The sequence below is a fragment of the Talpa occidentalis genome, unplaced genomic scaffold (assembly GCF_014898055.3).
Source record: "Talpa occidentalis isolate TD23 unplaced genomic scaffold, MPIMG_talOcc4v2.1 talOcc4.10, whole genome shotgun sequence".
NCBI lineage: Eukaryota > Metazoa > Chordata > Mammalia > Eulipotyphla > Talpidae > Talpa > Talpa occidentalis.
The window spans coordinates 102,005,943-102,027,272 of NW_023600993.1; the positions used below are offsets into that span (position 1 = coordinate 102,005,943).

Sequence of the window (21,330 nt, forward strand, 5' to 3'; positions counted from 1 at the left end):
AAACTTACTATCTTTTCCCAATTTTACCTGCCTAGAATTTTCCACTGGTGTCTAATATTTAAAATATTATTCTTGGGCCTCCCCGGTGGCGCAGCGGTTGAGCGCTGGGTTGCAAAGCTGCCGGCGACCTCTGCGGCGCCGGTTCGATCCCCGGCTGCTCCCCGGCCACTGGAGGAGGGTCCCACATGGCGCGCAGACCTCTCCTGCCGCCCGCTGCTCCCCTCAGCAGTGCACTTCGGTCCTTCTGCCTGCTCTGCTCCCTGCTCTGGCTCTGGTGAATTCTCTCACCCTCCCGCGCTTCTGACTGTACCCAGTGCATGTATAAACAAAACGAACGAACAAACAAATAAATAAATAAAAAAACATGCCTCTATAAAAAAAAAAAAAAATAAAATATTATTCTTGACTCCAGTCTGGATGCATTAAAATCACTAATTGACATGATACTCATTTTCTATAAGGAAAATAATACACCTCAGAGCTTAGGACAGAGCTCAGCGTGCTACTGTAGTGCTGACTTCATCACCATCATTGCAGCCATTAGGACCCTCAAATCAAGTACATCCTCAGCCATCACACAGGCCACGTGACAAACACTGATTTTATTTTCCTGCTCCTCATCTCAACTAGAGGCACTCAATTTTATCCTCCGGTTTTGAAAAAAATACTGTTAAAAGTCCATTAACTAAGGAAACAAGTGCCTTAAAATACAATACATCAACTTCTATTTCTTTCTTCATTCAAGGAGTTCTCTGCTTGGCTCCTCTACACATAAACTCTGCAGGTTAAACATAAGTGTTCTTTGTAAGATCAAAAAGAACTTGCCTTTCTTTGCTCAGGAAAGTAAGCGACCATTTCGAGTGATATCTTTTAAAGAAAGATCTAGCCTTTACAAAGGTATTACTCCAGCTTGACGGAAAATAATGAGTACATGAAAGAATCTGCCCAGAGTTTAAACTTTAGTATTTAAATGTTAGGGTAAAAGATAAAGATCCATCCAGGCTATTAGTGGCAAAAAATGAAATGTTTTCCCAACAATTGTTTACCAACTGCTATGTGAACCGGGCTCCTGAGCCTGGAGGCTGTTGAAGTCTTTGAGACATCAACGCCATCCTGCTATTGCCTGTCCCTCCAGAAGTCACTGATGATAAATACAAGCTGTATTTATAAGCCCTCCATCTTAGATCCATGGAAAAATGAATTGATCCGTGTGTAACTCACCTCCTCTTTTCTTTTAGCTAAAGCAGATGGCACAGCTGTTACTGTTCTTCAAACAGGTACCTCTGCCACGGGAGCCTTGGGAAGGCATCAGGCTGTGAGGCACTATTTGTTCTAGAGGGCTCCATGGCTTGATACCTCGTCAGGACCCCTGGGGGATTTCAGAACCACTGAGGTATGGCTGTGCGCCCCTTAGATCCCAGAGCTCACGCAAGAACCAAATGTTTGCCCCTCCAGCACTTACCGCCTCCGCAGGGACATGGTGGCTGGGGTGTCCCTGGATGCAGTCAGCCTGGTCTGGACACTCTTCGCTCTCTGCTTCCTGTCTCCTGTCACTTGGTACCTTTTCCCGTCCCTTGTCCAGTTTGAAGATTTTGTCAAAAATGCTGGCGTCCTTGGGCTTGGAGGGGGCTGCGCCCCCCGACTCAGGTGAGAGAGGTACAGGTCCCCAAGTGGCTGAGGATCCTCCGTCCGGGGCCGGGGCCTGCCCGGGGGTTTTATCCGGGGCGGGCCTGCCTGCAGCTGCTGTCGGAAGTGCCCGGCTCTCACTCAAGCCTTTGTTCCCTGCAGCTTCACTGGAGCTGACATCAGGCGTCACTGACGCCCTGGATGAATCCGTGGCTTGGTCTCCGGCACGTCCTGGTACAGACCGAGAGAGTGTCAAGAAAAAACGAGATTTAGCAGCTGGTGGCTCAGGGTTGGCCTCTCTCCCAAGATTCTCTCTGTTGGCATCTTCAACAGCGCTGAGCTCCATTGTGTCGGAGGAAGAAGTGGCCACATTATCCTGCTGGATGCTTATCCCCAAGTCGACTGTAAACACAAACATAAACAGCGGTTATTCAAGCCAGCGAGGAAACTCAAGGGTGAATAATGGACTCCGAACGTTTGATACACAAAGACCGTCGTGCCAACTGGGACTCTGGCTCTGTGGTGACCGTGCAATGCAGATGTTGGCTATCGAGCTGTCTCCTGACCCTGGTCCTGGGAGTGAGCAGTGGGAGATGAAAGTAGCAAGGCCGATGAATGGAAAAACCAGCGGCGCTCACATTAGAGAAGCCAATGGCGTGCTTTCAGCCAGCAGTCTGCAGAGTGAGGAGCTCAGGCTCTGGAGCTCAGGGTGGGTTTCCACCTTGGCCCCCTTAATAGCTGGAGCCAGATCCTGCTTTATTATGGGGTCCATCTCGTGCATGCTCGGGTGTCCAGCAGCCCCCCTGGCCCTCACCCCCTAGATTCCAGGGGTATCCTCCACTTCTGACAACCAAAAATGACCCCCGACATAACCAGTTGTCCCCTGGCGGCCAAAAAACACGTTGGAGAACTGTTGAGCTACATTATCTATTTGCATCTGAGCTACTTGATTCTATGCCTCAACTTTCTGGTAAAATGAGGCAAGAAATAGAACCAGTCTCAAAAAGTTTTAATGGCGAATCCAGGAGTTGATATTCTAAAAGCACATGGAACAGTGCCTGGACCGTGTATGGGTCAGGCGTTGGCTGTTCTCAGTATTCACAAGTGAGAAACTCACCACCAGGGAGGTGAGTCCATCTTCCCTGGCCTGGCCAGCAAGCTGGTAAGGGGTAGAGTCTGGTTAGGGCAGAAATCCCACCCCCACGTGCATGTTCTTTTTACCTACATTCACTTAGATTGTTGGGTATAATGGGAGATTTTATAAGGTGATGCTCAGAAAGATTCCCTTTGAAGGAGGACTAGCAGCTGTCTGCAAAAGAAGGTGAGTTAGACCAGAGCCTGCACGGACCCAGGGGTGGTGGGTTAGCTGCCCAGGTCCGTCTGTGTGGAGACCTCTGCCTTCTCGGGGCAGGCATGGGCGTGCGCTTCCAGCATCCACCTGCTTCTGCTTTCACCTAATTGTACCGCCTTCTTTGCTGGGTGCCTTCTAGAAATCAAGGCAATATTTAGGCGAAAAGATACCACACATTTTGGACTTACAGTTAAGGATCAAGATTCTCTACTGATCATCTGTGTGGTCCTGGACAAGTCACCCCAAATCACTGAATCCCCTCAGGTAGGATGGGAAGAATAGGAGCTCCCGTCCAGGGAGGCTGTGATATTTAAAGGTGAAAACTCACACAAAGGGTGAGCACGCTGCTTTTTCAGTAAGCACAGTAGGTGCTCAACACTTGACAGAGACCGTGATGAGTTTTAAGGTTTCTTTGCACTGATTTATACATGTGCAGTGAGCCACTTCTTCATACCTGTTTGCAGGAAGGACAGAAAGAGGAGAATCAGAGTTTCTTTTGGTCTGCTCACGCTGCTCATTAGCGTGTAATTAGACACACACAGAGATACACACAGACACACAGCCAATAGCAACTGCTTTTGCTAGATGCCAGTATCTCCCAGTATCTAGGGTCAGAAGCAGACAAACAAACAAGAGAGAAAGTGCTGGAACCTGTGCAGCAGGTGGCTTCTTATTCAGCATCAAGGAGAAGAGAAGAAATAGGGCAGAAGACCTGTGACAAGCACCGGGGTTCCTCATCAGCTGGGACCGCCAGCAAGTCACCTGCCAGCACACAGCCCTTGTCTACTAGCTCCTCTCCCCCTGTGCCTGTGATCCAGGACTCCAGACTTGTGATAGATACTAGACTTTGGAGGGAGAGCATAGGAATAGGAGGTGAAATAGATGGATGTGTCATGGGAGCCGAGGACCCAGTGAGGCAGCTGAAGTGTCAGAGGGAATATAAATGACTCGTGGGATGGTCCATGCCAGGAGAAAAGGGAACAGTTGACAAAAAAGGGGAGACAAAGACTCAAAACAAGGAAGGGCTTTTCAGAATGCCAGGAGCATCCACTGATTTCTTTCAGTCTTTTTCCTCTCAGCCTCACCCTCTGGCTGGGGACCAAGGAAGCCAGTGGTAAGAGTGTTATAACCAGAGAAAAAGTCTTTGATAGAAAAGGTCATCTCATGGACAGACTTTTAAAAGTGATGTTATATCACTTTGACAAAGGATAGAGTCCTTACACCCAGGTACCTAGACCGGGCTTCAGAGCAATCAGAGATTGTAGCAGATGCAAAGCACAGCACTTGGTAACAGAGGACGGGGCAAGTGTTTTTGAGAACTTGTAGGGATTCTTAGATGGTATGTTCATGACAGTGAAGCTCTTCCTCACCTCTCTCCAAACTTAGTTGAGGGTATTCCCAAGTTTATCACCTGGAGCTTCTAATTCTCTTGCTAAAATGCTTATCTCTCTGGTAGGTAGGCTGGCCTCAGCTAAAGTGAAAAAAAAAAAAAAACCTAAATCCTGTGACTCTTACCAAACTTATCGGAGTTGCACTCTTTATGCTGGGGTTGGCAAACCAGGATCGTTTGGCAAACCAGAAAGGCCATCCTTGGAGATGGTGGCCTTGGTCATCACATTCAGAACCAACAAATACAAATGAAAATAGAGCCAAGAGATCCCGGGACCAGCTGCCTCATGATAGCATTTGACGCCTGGATCCAGCTGTGCCTGAAGCTGCAGGAGCATACATGGCAAGTAAATCTTTTTTTTTTTTTTTTTAATTTATGCCAATGTAAAATAAGTACATATTCAGTGACTTGGAGAGAATGTCAGGGAATCAGTACCTGTTTCATTTGTCAATAATAGCAAGTAAACTCTCCTTGAAATTGTCTCCAGGCTCTTTGCATCTGATTAGGAGACATTTACTATCAGAGGATGAGATGGGAGGAAGTGAGTTCTAAGGAGTGAGAAATTAAAAAAAAAAAAAATCTACCAACACTTTGCTTACTCAGCAAAAGTGATGGAAAAAAATCTAATGTGGGAACAAGCGATTACAGTCATTTTGTAACAGGGTGGTCCCCAGGAAAATGTTCCCTGCCCCACCCAAGGGAGGGAGGAGCTGAGCAGGGAAGAGAAGCTGGATAGGAGGCCGGAGAAGGGGGAAGAGGATGGAGCCAGAGGAGGCCTGGAGGAGGCACAGGGAGCAGAGACACGTGAAGAAGCTGCACCTGCTTCTTGGTCCTGGACTGATTGGAACAGACGTGGGTGAGAGACCCATGGGGAGGTGACCATGGCAGCTTTTATCTTGGTTTTGATTTTGCTCGTTTCCTCCCAGACTTGTCTGGGCTGTTTCTGACCCTTTTCCATGGGTCCCCACCCGAAGGTGCTTTAGACTTGGGGCAGCTTTCGGGCCTTGCTTTGGGCCAACACTGTTTGTCTGGACTTTTACCCACGAGGGGACGGGTAACTTGATTTGGAAACTATATTCTTTGTCTTGTCTGCATCACCTACTAACTGTATTTAAGTTTTTTTCCATTAAATGTCTATATGTTTTATGGGGACTATAACCAAGATGAAAATGCATACATTGTGCAAAAATGAAAACTGATGTAAAAAATATATAAAATTAAAATAAATAAAGTTTATGTAAACAGCAAAAAAAAGTCTATATGTTTTGCCTTCATGGGATGGATAGCAGAGCCTACATACAGCAGGCAGGTTTGGGGGTTCTGGGGTGCCCCTCTCCCTGCCCTGTAACAATTTGAGAATTTAAGTAAACATTAAAAACAATTAAACCATGTTCTCAAACATCCACTACACATAGACCTGTGTGTGAGTAGGGCCGGGATTTTACCCTGGCTCTGCCTGACCCTGAATACCGAGCTCTGCTGCCTGGTAAATCCTCACCTGCAGCCTCACAGCTCCCAAGAGGGGTGTCTGGAGGGTGGAAAGTATCCTGCCCTCCCCAGGCAGGCCTCAGGGCCAGCACCTGGACCTTGCTGGGAAACGGGTCTTTGCAGATGACCTGGTGAGGAGGAGGTCAAGCAGGGGGTGCTGACCCCGGTGGCCGCCTCCCTATGGACAGGTGGAATTTGGACCAGCATGGAAGAGGCCCTGTGGGTCCCCAGGGAGAACCCTCTGGAGGTCCAGGCGCCAGGGGCTACCAGGACAGAGGACAGAGCCCGGGGACTCGTGCCTGCAGGTCCTCGGGAGGCGCGGCCTGCACAGAGACCAGCTGAGCCGCCTGGGAACCCCCAGTGTGCGCCTTGGCCGGCCCCAGAAAAGGTTCCGGAGTCTCCAGAGGAGGGCGGGGCTCCCCGCTCGCGCCCCCCACCGGGTCAGCCCCTGCCCGGCACTGACCTTCGCTGTAGTATTGGATGGTGTGGGTGGACAGCATCACCGGCGCCCCGTTTTGCTCGCACTGGCTCCCAGCGGCCACCTGGAACAGACCCCCGGGTGAGGCAAGTGCTCTGGGGCGATCAGAGTCAGGGACGCGCCTCAAGGCCTCGAGGCGCCTCTTAGCTCAGACTCCTGCAAAGCCTGTCTGGGGCCTCCAGTCTCAGGGCAGGGAAACAGCCGCCCGTGGGGTTCCCGGGGTGGCTGCCTCACCTGTGAGCCCAGAGCACAGGCTAGGTGGACCCCCAAGACGGGGGGCACGCTGGGCGCTCGTCCAAGGGGGTGTGGGGGGATGTAACAGGCTGAGTCCAGTATTGGGGGGAGGGGTGACCCTGCACCCCCTGCACCCACGAGCTTCCTGAGCCAGGTGCTCCCCTCGGCTCCCGGCCCCACCCTTCCCTGCCCCCCTCCCGGTCAGTCTATTTCCAGCCTCAGGCCACTGTCCTCGCTGCTTTTTTTTTTTCTCTTGGGTTATTTATTGCAGATGATACGTGCATGTGAGAGACACAGACATGCATCACACATGTACACCCGCATAGAAAAAATGTTGCAGAAGAGGATGCGGGTTACAGAATGTCATTTTATAAAAAATAATCTAAATTCTGCTACTAAGAGTTGAGGTTGATTGACTACCGATTGTTTGCTAAGTGCTTTGCTCATTCTATCAGGAGCATAATATATGCTGATATGTTAATACTTGCAGAGGGGAAAAAAATAAGAAAGACTACAACTTCCTAGAGATGGAATCTCCTGGGGGCTGGGGGGAGAGGGTAGGAAAATCCCTTTCTATAATTTATAGTTGTTTTTTTTTTTAAATGGCTCTGATTGTCTGCAACCAGCCCATGTTCTTGAAGTTATTAATCCCATCATGAAATCAAAAACTCTAAGCATCAAACTCTTTCTCCCTGAGGTTAGAACTGGCATCCCTGGGATGTGACTGGTATGCAAATTTGATTTATTTGGCTCACACCATTTACAAAAAAATGGTTTTGGAACCAGTGGCCAATATTGAAAGTCTGGAGATTTTGTGAACACTGTTTTCAACTCTAATGAGAAAGTCTCTGGCCGCCCCACCGTCCTGTCTCTTTCTTCTGGTCTCTGCCAGAGGCTCTCAGACCTGGACCCACTCCTGGGAGCCAGGGCAGCCTCTGAGTCTGGGTCCACACCCACGGCTGGTGTTTCAGTTGGTCTGGGTGCCTGTGTGGGGGTGAGTGGGCTGGGGATGGGGACTAGATATCAGGAGATTCAAAAGTTCCCCAGGGCAAATGCAAAACCATCCCGGGTGAGGCCCAGCTTGTAGGGTCTTCTATTCTCAGCCCCTTTCTTCAAATCAGGCCTTTGATTCTGAGCAGGAATCATCTCTACGGCACTATCAGTAGTAGCTTAGTAACGTTAGGGATTCTCTTCCTCCTGTAGGGATTTCCATTTTAACTGGGCTCCAAGCATCGTTCTGTATTTTTTTTTCCATGCTAAAGCTTAATTTGCTTTTCTCTCAGCTGACATGAAACACACAGCGCTTCATGAGGAAATTCAGTCTTCTGTGTGTAAATGTAGGTATCAAGTCTTTAGGGCCTTAGGGACATAAAGGGGGCCAGCACGCTACCTTGGGGGTGTCTGTTTCTGAGTCATTCTCTTGGTCTTCCACTCTCTGGAGGACACTCATCTGGTTACCCATTGCTCCTGCAAGAGAGGGAAAAGAGAAATAAAAACCCAGAGCAAATACCAGCCTTACTCCTGACTGTGCAACGAGGGAGGAGAGACCCAACAAGGTACCATGGGTGTATATTGTAGGAGAGCAATCATCTGCCACCCCAAAACACATCTTTTGGGCAAAAGATGAATTTCAGGGACTGGGCTCTGAAGGCTGAGTGCAGGTTGCTTTTTTTAAAATTTTGTATATTTCCTACATCTTTTGTCATTTTTGCACAATATATGCATTTTCATCTTGGTTATAGTCCCCATACAATGCCCATGCTCCCTTGTTTTGATCCTACTCCCTCCTCACCCCCTGTAATATGTCCCTGGTTTATAGTTGCTTGTTGATTTTGATTTTTACTTTATTATAATTAGTCTTTTTCCTGGTCCCTTATTTAGGTTTTCTAGATTCCTGCTATGAGTGAGACCATCCGGTGTTTTTCTTTTTCTTTCTGGCTTATTTCACTGAGCATGATCCCATCCAGCTCCATCCATGTTGCTGCAAATTTACAATAGCTAAGCTATGGAAACAACACAAATGCCCCAAAATAGATGACTGGATCAAGACGATGTGGTACATGTACACAATGGAATATTATTCAGCAATCAAAAAAGATAAACTCGTGCATCTTCCCATGACCTCCATCACTGGCCTGCCTGTCTCACCCACAAAGTCCCTTGATTTGCTGAGCTACTTGAGATGGTGTCTGGAGCCACGGGGGCCCGTTGCTCAGTCCTGCTGGGTCTCCCGTGTCTCCAAGAGGTAGACCTGCTATTGCTAAACTTCCTTCTGCTATTATCTTCCCAATTGGATGCTGTTTGAGTGTTGGCCAGCCTAGAAGAACCCAGAGGGGTACAGGTGCTCCTCCTTTGTGCCCCGACATTATCATAAACACAAGTTAGGCCAATTGCTCATTTTTATTTTGGGCAATGAGAAGAGGTGTCGGATTCGTGTTTTCAACAGAATTAAAGTCAAATGCTGCCCATTTTTCAACTGTATTTCACTGCTGGGGGGAAGAATTTATCCCTGAGAAAAGCGTAGTCAGTGCAGTTAACTTTTCCTTCCCTTGGTGAGTCCCAGCTGTGATATCAAGGAGATTTTAGAATAAGGATAACAAAAGAATATTTATCATTTTTAGTCTTCTTTGATCCTCAACGTAGGTCCATGTTCAAGCCTCTGATATCACTGGCATTTATTTTCTATGCCACTTAGCAGTAGTGGGAGTTATATATTTATTATTTATAAATAAATAATATATATTTATATATTTATTTAAATATATATTATTTTTTTTTATAGATTCAACAAATACAGAGAGAGCACCAATGCTGCATATCATGCTGGGCCAGGCATTAGGGTCACAGCTGGAAATTAAACAGTCAAGGTCCCTGGAACTCACAGAGCTGAGCTGGTGGACAAATAGCACATGTGATAACTCCACAAACCAGGCCGTTTCCAAGATTTCAAGGTCTCCCAGAGCCATGGTCATGCACAGGGAGTAGAACAAGACAACCTGGCCTTGAGTCCTCTCTCTGGCCCTCACTGCTATGTGTCCTTGGATGAGTTAACTGACCTCTCTGTGCTTCCCAGGAACACTACAAGGACTCAATTAGTTAATGGTTGCAAACTGGTTAGAGCAGTGTCTGATTTCCAGTGTTATTTTTTCATAATTAAATTTATTTTCTTACATCATTGCTCATTTTTGCACAGTGATTTCTCCCCTCAAGTGTAGTCCCCATAGTTCTTATACCATCAGAGTGTGTGGTTTTTAATAAGCAGCAAAAGTACCTACGGTCACTGCTACTTATACAGGTACCTTGTAACATAACACAGGGGGCCTGGTAGAGGGCGGGGGTGGCAGTGCTAGGTAAGATGGTTCTGGAATGAGGTAGCCATTATCCAGAGTTGGAGGCCAGATAGGATCTTTAACCTCGGTCTCCCTTGGCCAATAAAGTGTGGGCACCATAAGGCCAGGCACTGTGCCTACAACTTCAGCGCAGCTGTTGTTTCTGTCAAGTGCCAAGTTATTACTTATTGACAGAATGGGGGAACCATCACTGCTAACTACCCTCACCTGGCAGGCACCGGCTGGGCACCTGCCCACATGGCCACAGAACCTTGCCTGGGCCTTGTTATCCTAACAGTGGTAACTATCAGCAAGCATTTAGCAATTCTCTGTTCCAGCCACTGTGTTCTAAGGGTCTTTCCAGAATCATCTCCCTTAGAGACACCGACAAGCCCCACAGCGGTTCACAGAACAGGTTTCTTATCCGCTAACTCTAGCTGTGACGGAGCTGGGTCACAGATCAAATTAATTTCCAAAAGTTACCCCATAAAGGGCAGAGGCAAGACCCAGGCACAGACTGCCTGAGCTCCCAATTCCAGGAGGGAGCCGTGCAGTACGCCCCCTGCCGCAGAGGAGGGAATTGCGTCTCTAAGGCTCAGCCAAGGACTCACATCCAGAAAATGGCCCAGGGAGGGTCTGACCCAGATGGCTTCTGGTTCCAGAACTAGGCCTCCTTCAGTCACTCCAATTTGCTGCGCCTGGCTGTCTGGAGATTTCTTTTACGCATACACACACGATTCCCACACAGCCCTCTACAAAGACCCGGCCGCCGCCCCACCCGATAGGGCAGGTCTCAGAGGAAAAGCCGGGTTGTTGGCTTCTGGCTGAAAGCAGCTGGTGTGTCCTCACAGATTCCCTGTGGCCCTTGGTATGAGGTTTCACTGCCCTAGTGCTAGAAGCATTGAATGATCAGAAATCACAGAGGCCCCCAAAGCACAGACCCCACAGCTGCTCTTGGGGCCTCCGGTCATAATCCAATCTGGGATTTTAAGTCTTTCGGAGTCGCACTGTATGACCAAGCTGAGCGTTGCTCAAACACGCAGCTCCCTTGTCAGCCTGCAGTATTTTCTACTTATAAAGTCTCTGGTATGTGTAGGTGGAATGTCACTCCCATGTACAAATGGGACATCCTGAGTAGAATATTAAGTCTGCAAGGCCAGGGCCAGCGAGGACAGCTGGGGGCTGAATCCAGCTGGCTGCCTGCTCTCATCTGGTCAGGACGCTAGGAGGGGCTTTACATTTGTATAAGTGGCTGCGGGAAAATCAAGAATCACATGTGTCACAGATTGTGACAATGAAATTATATGAAATTCAAATTTAGTATCTATAAATAAAATTGCCCTGGAGGACACCACACACACACACCTGATGGTGTCTGATCCTGTGGCCGTCAAGAAGTTCTCCCAGGGGCCAAATGGCCAGCAAATCCCAAGATACATCCTTTCTGGCCCTTTCCAGCAAGGCTAGGAAGCCCTCACTCAAGATCACCGTAGGTAACACACATGCCACAGTCGGACCGGGGCACTGAGGCAGCCGAGACTGATGGTCCAGCTGAGGCCGAGCGGAATTTGAAACTGCTGTGCATAAAAGCAATGACAGCAGCCCACAAACCCTAACTTAATGACGAAACAGTAATCGCGACATTAAGTGTGGAGAGTGTCTACCGTGAGCTGAGAGACTGTTCTAAATCTCCGCTTGAAGTCAAATGTTCTCCTCACAGAAAATCAACAAGCAGTGGTGTTTTCCTTGCAGTTCACAGGTGAGAAAATGGAGGTTTGGGGTTCAGTGCCCCGACGAAGCTTGCTCACAAGAATACACGTGCAGAGGACTGTTTCTGTCTAAATCCAGCTTTTCACAAAATTATAAATTATTTGCCAACAGGCTCACAAGCTCTTAAAGCTCCATTATTCAGCTTAATTTCAGTCAATCTGGGGGTTAATTTCAATAGGAATGTTTGAGGATCTGACTAGTCCTTGGGGCTGGGAGAAGGGTGAGCTGGCAGGTGGGGGTTGGGGTGACATTATCCTGGTAATTGCACATTGTAGGTCTTCTCTCAGCAAATTCAGGGCCAGAAGAACCTAAAACCCATTTGCAAGCCCTCTGCCGTGACAACCAATTCAGACGGCGCTGCTGTCCACCAGCAGTTGCAACAAGTGGAGAAGTTGGTCCTTCAAATTTGGCAGAGCGGGCTTTGTGAGCCACAAAAGCAAAGGGTTATTACTGCCACCTCTTGGCCGCCATCAGCATCACAGCAGAAATGAACCCATTCAGCCTGCAGGGCTGAGGAAGAAAATACAAAATTCCAGCAATAAGAAATAAACAAGATTGGAGCTGAAGACCTTAAGTGCTTGCTTTTTGCCCGCTGACCAGATAACCAGAACTATCTGCATTATCTATGCAGTATGGGGTTTTTATTATTTTTACCTAAAGATGTCTTTTTTGGTAATGACAAATATTTTTTTTTTTTTAAAGCCTGGTTTTTCTCTATACACCTTTAAAGATTTTTAAATTGTTTCATATCTGGTCAAGATGAGATTTTGAAGAACCTCATTTTTAATTTGTAATACAAGTTTACAACTTGATTTTTTCAAAAAGTCAACTGCAAGCACCTGTCAGTAAACATCTTAAATAATAATATGGAAAAAAAAAAAAAGAAAAGAAAATGTCCCGGGTTGCAGGCCAAGGTGATGCTCTCACTGCTTGTCACGAAGCCTTCAGGTAAAGCTGGCAGGAGAAAGCACATCCTGCGACTCCCCAAAAGACAGAGCAACTCGTCAGACCATAAGGCCGACCGTCTGACGTGGATGGGGATCTGGGTGCTGGTGGAAAGCAGTGCCACCCACAGGGAAAGGGTGTGACCCCCGCACACAGCAGGGTAGGGAAGGGCGGGGTCAGGGCGAGAGAAGAACACAAGGCAGAACTACAGGAACCACACCTGAGGGGGGAAACCAATTACTGTACAAAAATGAATAATAATGCAAGAAAAAAGCATGACCCTGGGCAGGTTCCTGAAGCTGCGCTGGGCCTCAGTTTCCTCTTCTGAGAAATGGGGTTAACAGCACCCCCTTGGGAGGTGCCGTGAGAATGGAAGGAGTTGATGCCAGGTACCCTGAATGGGCCCCGGGCCAGGGAGGAACCTGCAGGGGTAGCAGTGGGGGCATCATTATGGGAGGCAAGGACTCCTCTCTGCCCACTTAAGAGATGCAACACTGAGGCCCCAGGTGCTGTAGACAGTTTCTGGCAGTGCTGACGTTTATTCTAGTCACCAACAAATTCGAAAAATAAATCAGGTAAAAGGGCCTTTCATTGAAAAGAACTTCTTCATTTGGAAGAGCTAGCACTGAGCTGGGTTTGAAGGTGATGTCAAAACGCCCTGTCTTTCCTGCACTGACGGGACGGTGTTATTTTGTTCTTGTGACCTTATCTGACATTAAACACGGGCCGCCATCTGGCGGGGGTTTGGTTTTGAAATTGGACTCGTGTTTGAGGCCCTGGGATTTTGTCAGCAGGTGAGTCTTTGCTGGGGGCCGTTCAAAGGAGAAAGTCCCTTTATTTCTCATTCCTGGGCTGTTTTCTCCAGGCCGGTCCTCAGGCCGAGCTGCACCTCAGGCCAAGCTGCTGCCTTCTCGTGAGTAAGTGGGAGAATCAGACATTCGGGCTGGTTCCAGAATGAAAACTTCACTTCTGACTGCATCCTGCTACGTCACATTTCATTAAATATTTAATTTATTGTAATAGAACGTGGACCATAAAGTATTTGCTGCACATCTGTTTTTGCAATAAGAAATTAAAATCCCGTTGGGGCAGGCATCCCAGGCTGAGCAGGTTCGTGGCTGATTTAGGCAGATGGAGAAGAATCTTGGAGTCTTAGGTAGATCTGACGGGCCTTTGATGCTAAAGCAGGGACCAGATACAGGCAGACCAGCAGGCAGAGAGGGAGGCAGGAGGAGCTGGGAGTCTCTCCCTGACTTCTCTGGGCTTCTTTCCCTGTCTCCCCAGTCGCTCCCTCTCTTGGCCCAGGTGTCTGTGTTTACAATGTATGCGTGCACCCCATGCCCTTTGGCTTCCCAGCCCCTGTGTCCTTAATCATAGGCGCGTGCCCTCCCTGGGCCCCCCAGCACCCCTGCGATAACACCTTATCACGTGTGGGTGACGAAACTAGAGGGCAGCAAGGCTGCAGGTAGCAACTGCAGAGGCCAGTGATGGGAGGCGACAGAGCCTGACTTGCTCCATTTTCCCTACAAATCACAACTGGTCAGGACATGTGGTCCATGTTGTGACCAGCAGAGGACTGACTGGCCCCTCAGGAAGTCGCCCTGGATTCCTGCTTCTTTGACGCTAGTGATGGGCGTTTGTGTTGCTTCGTTTGAGCTACAGGTTAACAATCAGGCTTCCTCCTGGAAACAGCTCAAACAGCCAACCTGGTACGAGTTGCCTGGAGACAGAGTTTTTCTGAAGCTGCCCTGCCTGCGGGCACTAATGATTATTCCCTGGAAGGGGAAGGCCCGCAGGGTGAAATGGTGACACAGTGAGTCACCGAGCAAACAGAAACACCTTGGATCAATGCAATGGAATGTCGGCAAACTGCGGGCCTTCCTTAGCATCCAGCGAGGCCAGGCCAGCACGGCCAGGTGGGTGCGCCCGGTGGCACCAGCCCCCAAGTCCAAAGGTCAGGACTTGGGTCAGTGTGAGTACAGAGAACAGATCCCTCTGCCAGGCCCGCTGTCCCGGGTACCCTCCTATACCCCAGCTGCCACCAGGACCCCCATGTGCAGGAGCTTGGGGTAACTGTTACAACCAGAACCTGGAATCTGTCCTCACTGCCCCAAGCCCAGCGAGCTGACTTGCAGATGCCCAGGAGCAGAGGCCTTTATCAAAGCTACCCCAGTATTTCAGGAAGGTGCCGGAACTGATGTCTTGCTACGGGTACAGCACACTGGGTAGATGTTTGCGTCCATGCACTGACATTCCTAGAAAGCTCAACATGGTCCCAAGCAACTTTAAGCTGAATTGATAGCAGCAAGCACGGAGGGAAGACTCCCATGGGCCAGGCAGGCCAGGACTGGGGTGAAGCAGGTCGCCAGAGCAGCTCAAGGAGGCACAGGCTAGAATGGGGGCAAGTGAGCGGTGCCTCCCTGCCCTGGGACAGGCACTGGGGCTGCCTGAAACCCCCACTGCCTCCTTCCCCCTCTTACAGCTGCTCATGACTTCCCATTACGCAGATAAGAAAACTGAGGCTGGGGCCTCCCCGGTGGCGCAGTGGTTGAGTGCTGGGTTGCGAAGCTGCCCGCAGCCTCTGCAGCACCAGTTTGATCCCCGGCAGCCAGGCGAGGGTCCCACATGGTGCGCAGACCTCTCCTGCCGCCCGCTGCTCCCCTCAGCAGTGCACTTCGGTCCTTCTGCCTGTTCTGCTCCCCGCTCTGGCTCTGGTGAATTCTCTCACCCTCCCGCGCTTCTGACTCTACCCAGTGCTTGTATAAATAAATAAATCTTTAAAAAAAAAAGGGAAACTGAGGCTTGGGAGGCCACCCTTCACCCCCTTGGGGGGTGGCACCTTGCACTCCTGCATTCTCATTCACAAGAGAGGGTTCACTGAGTACAGGGGAAGAGCTCCCCAGGTCAGAGCACTCTGAAGAGGCCCCGTAGAGTCTGAATCAGGCACCAGATCCTTAACTCCATGGCGTGGCTCTGGGTGTCAGGATGAGCTGCAGAAAGTGTGACAATGAGCAGAAGCTTGATGCGCTGCCCATGCACAAGGTGGTGCTTGGAGCAGGGAGCACGGAGGGGCAGCACCTCCCTGGACCCTCCTACCAGCTCCCCGCCATTCCCTGTCATGAGAAAGCAGCCAGGCTGGGCTCGTCCAGAACCATCACGCTCCCAAAGCAAGAGCCTCTTAAGAAAAAGACAGCCCTTTGGATTTCAGAAATCTGCAGAAAAAAGAATCCTCCAAGATTTGGCACTTGGCTTCCTCCCGCCCTCCCTTCCCCTTCACTATCCCTTAATCGAAAGCTACAAAGCAACACCCCTCTCCCGGCTTTTATGCAGGGAAAAAGTAGGGTCTGTGCTCTTGGGCCAGGAAACCAGAAGTCAGCGTGGCCCAGCAGGGCGTGGACGGCTGGGGCCGGGGTGCAGCGCCTGGCAGCACGTTTTTTAAGGGGCATCAGAAAACTCAGCCATGATGAATAATACATCTTAACTCAGTGTTGCAAAAAACCAAAATCAATGCTTTAACTGCTCCTATCCTTAAGAGGCTACTGTGGGTGTTTGGGTATGGGTTTTTAATTTCTAGCTTTAAGTATATTTTGACAGCTGAGTGCTCTGGTGTCTGTGCTCCGAGGAGTGCCTCCCTCCTCGCACTCAAGTCCTGCCCCACTTGACCCAGATCTCATCCACAACTTCTCTCTGGAACTCCTTTCCTCCCCCTGCCTCTGCGCCTCTTCCCCATTATAACTCACAGGTGATGACAACAATGAAAATAGCAGCAAATGTTTAGTAAATGCACTGCTATTCACGTGCGTGCGGCCTCTCAGCCCTCACGATGAAACTTTGGTCTCTCTGCTGTTATTAAATCATCTTCTGCATTTCCCAGGTGAGGAATCCCAAGCCCAGAGGGGTGCAGCAAGCCATTCCTGGGGAGCCCAGCCTTCCCCTGGGCACAGAATGTCCCTGGCTATTCTGCCTCCAGGGCGCCTGAACTTCTAATCACCAGGACCCTTTAAAGCAGGAAACGGGTTCAGAAGGGGAGCTAATTTCTGGGGTCCTACAACGAGGGCCTGACTCCAGCACCCCCTCCAAGATGGAATATTGAATAAGGTTTGTGGGTAGAGTCAATCACAAAAAACATTCAGTGCTCCTCCCTGCCCCTCCACTTGCTCTGGCTCTGCCCCGAGGTGCAGACCCAAATTTGACTTTCTACGGGGGATTCTTGTCACTATGCCCCCACTGGCATAGCAAACCCCTACACCCACTAACCTTCCTCCAGGCTTACGAGTGAAATAACCCACAACAGACCCATGCAAGTAGAGCTGTTGTATTGCTTTGTACCTTGCTACTCACATTGCCACTCACATGGACCACCTTTAGGTCAGCCATTGTGGGGTCCATTTCACAGATGGCAAGACTGAAGCTCAATCATACCTGAGACCACATAGGGGACTCAGGGGCAGAGCAGGGATGGACTCATGCCTCGCTGACCCCCAGCTTCTATGTCTCACTGCTTACAACAAACCTCCAGGCCAGCTGATAGCTCTGGAAGCACCTACCTGTCTGAAGTGTCCTGAGCACGGGTGGGTGAGAATGTCTCCAATCCCCTCGGTCACCTGGAGCTGCTCCTGCTCAGGGTGTGTGTCCCCTGCTGGTGCCAAGCGGCTGGCTGCCCCCTGAGCCCGGCTCCCTTGGCTTCCTCGTTCGGAGTCTGCTGCTGATTACACAGAGCAGGGCAAACACCAGCCTGGGTGGGGCCCTCCTCACCCCGAATATCCTATAGCAGCAGGTTCTCTTCCTGGATTCGGGGGCTGACCTCCCCCTCTCCAATAAAAACCCAGCACCTGATTTCTCTCTCGCTGTTGCCTCCCTGGAGCTCCAAGCATGCCCTCTCCAACCTCAGCCCCAGGTTAATCTGGGAGGCTGATTTCCTCGCCCAGTAACCGTGGGTCAGAGTCAGAACAAGGAAAACACGTTCTGTAAGATTTTGCAGCTCGATCTGCCTTTCACCTTTATTTATTCCAGAACACCTCCTCCACCACCACCTAACCACCTAATCGGAAGGAAACAGCATCTCATCCACCGCACTGCCCCCACTCAGGTAAACATCACTCCCAAAGGGCTTAGGACCCTGGAAAGCAGGAAACCTGAGGGTGGCTTATTGCTCTGGAGACAGAGCATGGCATTGGAAAGGGCATTATTTTTCTCTGCAGGCTAGAAATTCAAGGCTGGTTGCTTCGTTTATTTAATTCCAGCATGGACATTCATTCCATGTCTCCCAAGGACATGTACAATGCGGTATAAGAGCATAAATTAAAAATCATTCAAGAAGAGAAAAATAAGTGGATACAGCAAAGGACACCAGAATCGTAAATACATATGCAACAAAGACTTCACAAATGTGATGTCGAGCTTCCTAGTAGCCAATGCAAAAAGAGAAACATGATAAATTATACTACTTAGTGTTCTTGAGAAAACATTCAGGAGGAACACGAGTAGTAATTATTGTGGCTTTACTCATCAATATGCTTTTCCAGGTACCCAACATGCTTTCTTGCTGAGTATTATATATAGGCCTGGGTCTAGAGAGGTGAGGCCAAGAGGCCTGGCTCATTGTAATTGAACAGACCTACAAAATAAACCTATAATCACCCAGTGTGATCCTCATTGCATAACAAAAGCCAAAGCAGCTAGGAGAGACAATTGGGGAGAGCCATAGAAGACCCCTTGCAGAGAGCAACATGTAAGAGACTAAAATAATGGTTAAATAAATGCTGATTTCACAACCAGAGGCCCCATAATTAGGGCCGTGACCTTGATTCCTGCTCAGTGCTGGAATTTAATAAAGTTAATGCATTTACATCTGGAACATAAAAAACCCCAGCTATTAAGCAGCTGGCATGCCCACACTCTGCCAGCCTCAACCTCAGAGGCATCTGGCCAGGACGCTCAAGAGGTTGGGCTCCAGTCCTGGCCTTAGAGCTTGACTTCCAGACCAGCGGTGTGGCTGGAGGCAGCGCTGCCCCTCCCCGAGTCTCCATCACCTTCCGTGGCTGGGAGTGTGTTTGTGTTTCTTGAGGGCTTGTTTTGCACCCTTCCTAGCAGCTGCGATGCCAGCTGGCCACCTCCCTGCTGGGGCACAGGACTTGCCACACACTTCCTCCTTGGGCTGGCTCCCTCTTCTTGCTTGTGGCAGTAACTGCCTTGCCATGGCCTTATACTCTCTGCAAAGCCCTTGTCCATCCATCTCGGTGACGTCATACTTAGGATCTACGCACCCGTTTTGCAGAAGAGGAATATGAGGTTTGGGGAGATGAGTGAGTGTCCATTTGGGTGGCGGATCTGGCGTCTTGTAGACCCTCCTCGAGGGTTTACTTGGTGGTCATGGAGGGGGCAGGGCCCACTGCTATGGGATTTGCAGGACCCAGTGCCAGAGGCAGATGGGGAGCCCCTTGTTCTGAAAGTAGGAAGGAGCACAATGAAAGGAATTAACAGATAAAGCTTTCAAAGGAACAGACAAACTCAAGCCAAACAAACCCTTGAAATCTGACCACAGAAGTGAGGTCCACAGAGAGGGAGCATAGGGGTGCGGTGGGAGCAGAGCAGGGAGGTGTGATGACATACCTACCCCCTAAACTGAGCCCTACAACACACCCCTACAACATAGAAAATGTTGTACATCAACCTTACCTCAATGCTCACAATAATAAAAAATAAGACATAAGATAAAGTTTTCCCTGTTCGTGTCACTTCCCCTTTCTTGTATTCTATTTGCTATTCAAAGACATTCTGTGTCAAGAAAAAGTGAAATTTTAAAATACCTGCTTGAATGTTGCCCGTCACCTTTGTGTTGTGCCAAGCAGGACTTCACAGAGCCCCCCCCGATCACACGACGCTAGTTCTGCAGCCCCTGTGCCAGTGGCGACATCGTTCTTTTTTTTTTTTTTAAAGATTTATTTATTTATGCATACAAGAACTGGGGTGTAGGCCAGAGATATGGAGGGGTGAGAGGATTCACCAGAGACAGAGTGGGGAGCAGAATAGGCAGATCTACTGGAACACACTGCTGAGGGGAGCAGCGGGGAGACAGGAGAGGTCTGCTGTGCCGTGTGGGTAGCTCCCTGGCTGGGATGGAACTCAGGCTGCAGTGGCTGGTGATAGCTTGATAGCCCTGAGACTTAACCCCTGCGCCGCTAGGAGGCCCTGCTCTTTTCTTTTTAGTGCTGAAAAATCTACCGTCTGGATGGACCACGCTTTACTTATCCGCTCACCTACTGAAGGGCATCTTGGTGGCTTCCATGTTTTGACTATTAAGAATAAAATGGCTACAAACATCCATGGGTGGACATAAGTCTTCAACTCCTTTTGGTAAACACCAAACAGTCCTGCCACTGGATAGAAAGGTCAAAAATACATTTAGTTTTGTAAGAAACGGCCGAACTCTCTTCCAGAGTGACCGCGCTGCCTTGCACACCCAGCAGCCCCCACAGCGTGCCCGGCGTCCGGGCCAGCACGGTGTGGTCCGTGCTCTGGATCCGACCACCCTCGTGGGCTGCCCCAGCAGGTTTCACTTCCACAACACAAGGACTAACAAAAATTCATCACGGACTTCAGGACTCGACCACAGCATGACAGCAAGCCCAGGGCACTGGCTGGAGGCACCAGCGGGGGGTGCGAGCTTCTTGGTGGAAGAGGTTCCCTTCTCTGTCCACACGGCAGGTGTTCGCTAAGATGGTCTCCTCGGGACATGTGTACCTAAAGAGGTGGCCTCCTGGCGAGGCTGCCTGTTATTCTTCTTGTTGGTCACCTCCACCCCTCTTCAAATATTGACAGACTCCTGCAGTTGTCAGTGCTCCTTATCAACCAGCCTTCCTGGCACGCGGACTCGGGCTGGCCACCGTGCTAGAAAAAAGTCATCCGGCAGTGTGAAATCGGAAGTCTCCTCTGCACATTTTCCAGGCCTCCCCCAGCCAGCCTGGAGTACCCCCCACCCCAAGGGCTCCCCCTGAGCCCATAGCGCTGGCGTTTGGTCACTGAGTGATGGGGCGTGGCCCAGGAGTGACAGCGGTCAGCCAGCCCGCCTGACACAGCACCTCTCATGGCAGCTTTGTCTGTGCGTCTCCTCTTCACTTGGCACTTTCCAGATCACTTTCTTGGAAATGTTCCTATGTGCCCCTAACTATAATCCATGACATGGTAAGTGTCTCAGAGAAGACAAAGGTCTTGTCTCAAATGCTGGAGTCAGTCTCTCAAGGCTAAACCCAGGACTTAGTCATGGTCAGAAACCCAATTCTAGAGTCACATAGTTGTAAAAGGAATCCTGGCTTCAGGGATTTATTAGCTGTGTGACCTTGGGGAGGTGTCTTGCCTTCTCTGTGCTTCAGTTTTATCCTCTGTAAAATGGGGCCTTGGCAGCATTCAAGCCACAGAGTTGTCATGGAAGTTGAGTGCGATAATGCACAGAAAATTCTTAACACATCGTACTTAATGAAGTGGCATTGCCATGAAGGAGAGGACTGGAAATCAGGCACCATGGAATGTCACCAGGCCCTGTGACCATAAGGTCCCGTCCGTTTACTCCGGCTGTCCTGGCTCTACTCACATTTTCTTGTAGGCAAAACCAGAAATCCAGGTGAGACCGGCTGAGATCAAAATGGAGGTAGCAGTCAGACAAGGTTGAGGCCCCAGCTCCATAGTTAGATCCTGTGGAGACCAAACTTGGGAGAAACAG

At 49.6% G+C, this 21,330-nt stretch overlaps 1 protein-coding gene across 4 annotated transcripts in view; it reads right to left on the reverse strand.

Moving 5' to 3' along the window:
• The window catches only part of BCAS1 (brain enriched myelin associated protein 1), a 68,984-nt gene extending 51,577 nt beyond the window's left edge, over window positions 1-17,407 (reverse strand). For all 4 annotated transcript variants that reach the window (XM_054698344.1, XM_054698339.1, XM_037500624.2 and 1 more), the window contains exons 1-4: window positions 17,159-17,407; window positions 7,958-8,034; window positions 6,319-6,397; window positions 1,463-2,028 (exon numbers count right to left, since the gene is read on the reverse strand). In XM_054698344.1, the coding sequence (XP_054554319.1) occupies window positions 1,463-2,028; window positions 6,319-6,397; window positions 7,958-8,029 (717 nt within the window). In that variant the 5' untranslated portion in view covers window positions 8,030-8,034; window positions 17,159-17,407. The remainder of the gene's footprint in view (window positions 1-1,462; window positions 2,029-6,318; window positions 6,398-7,957; window positions 8,035-17,158) is intronic.
• Between the last annotated feature and the right edge of the window lie 3,923 nt (window positions 17,408-21,330).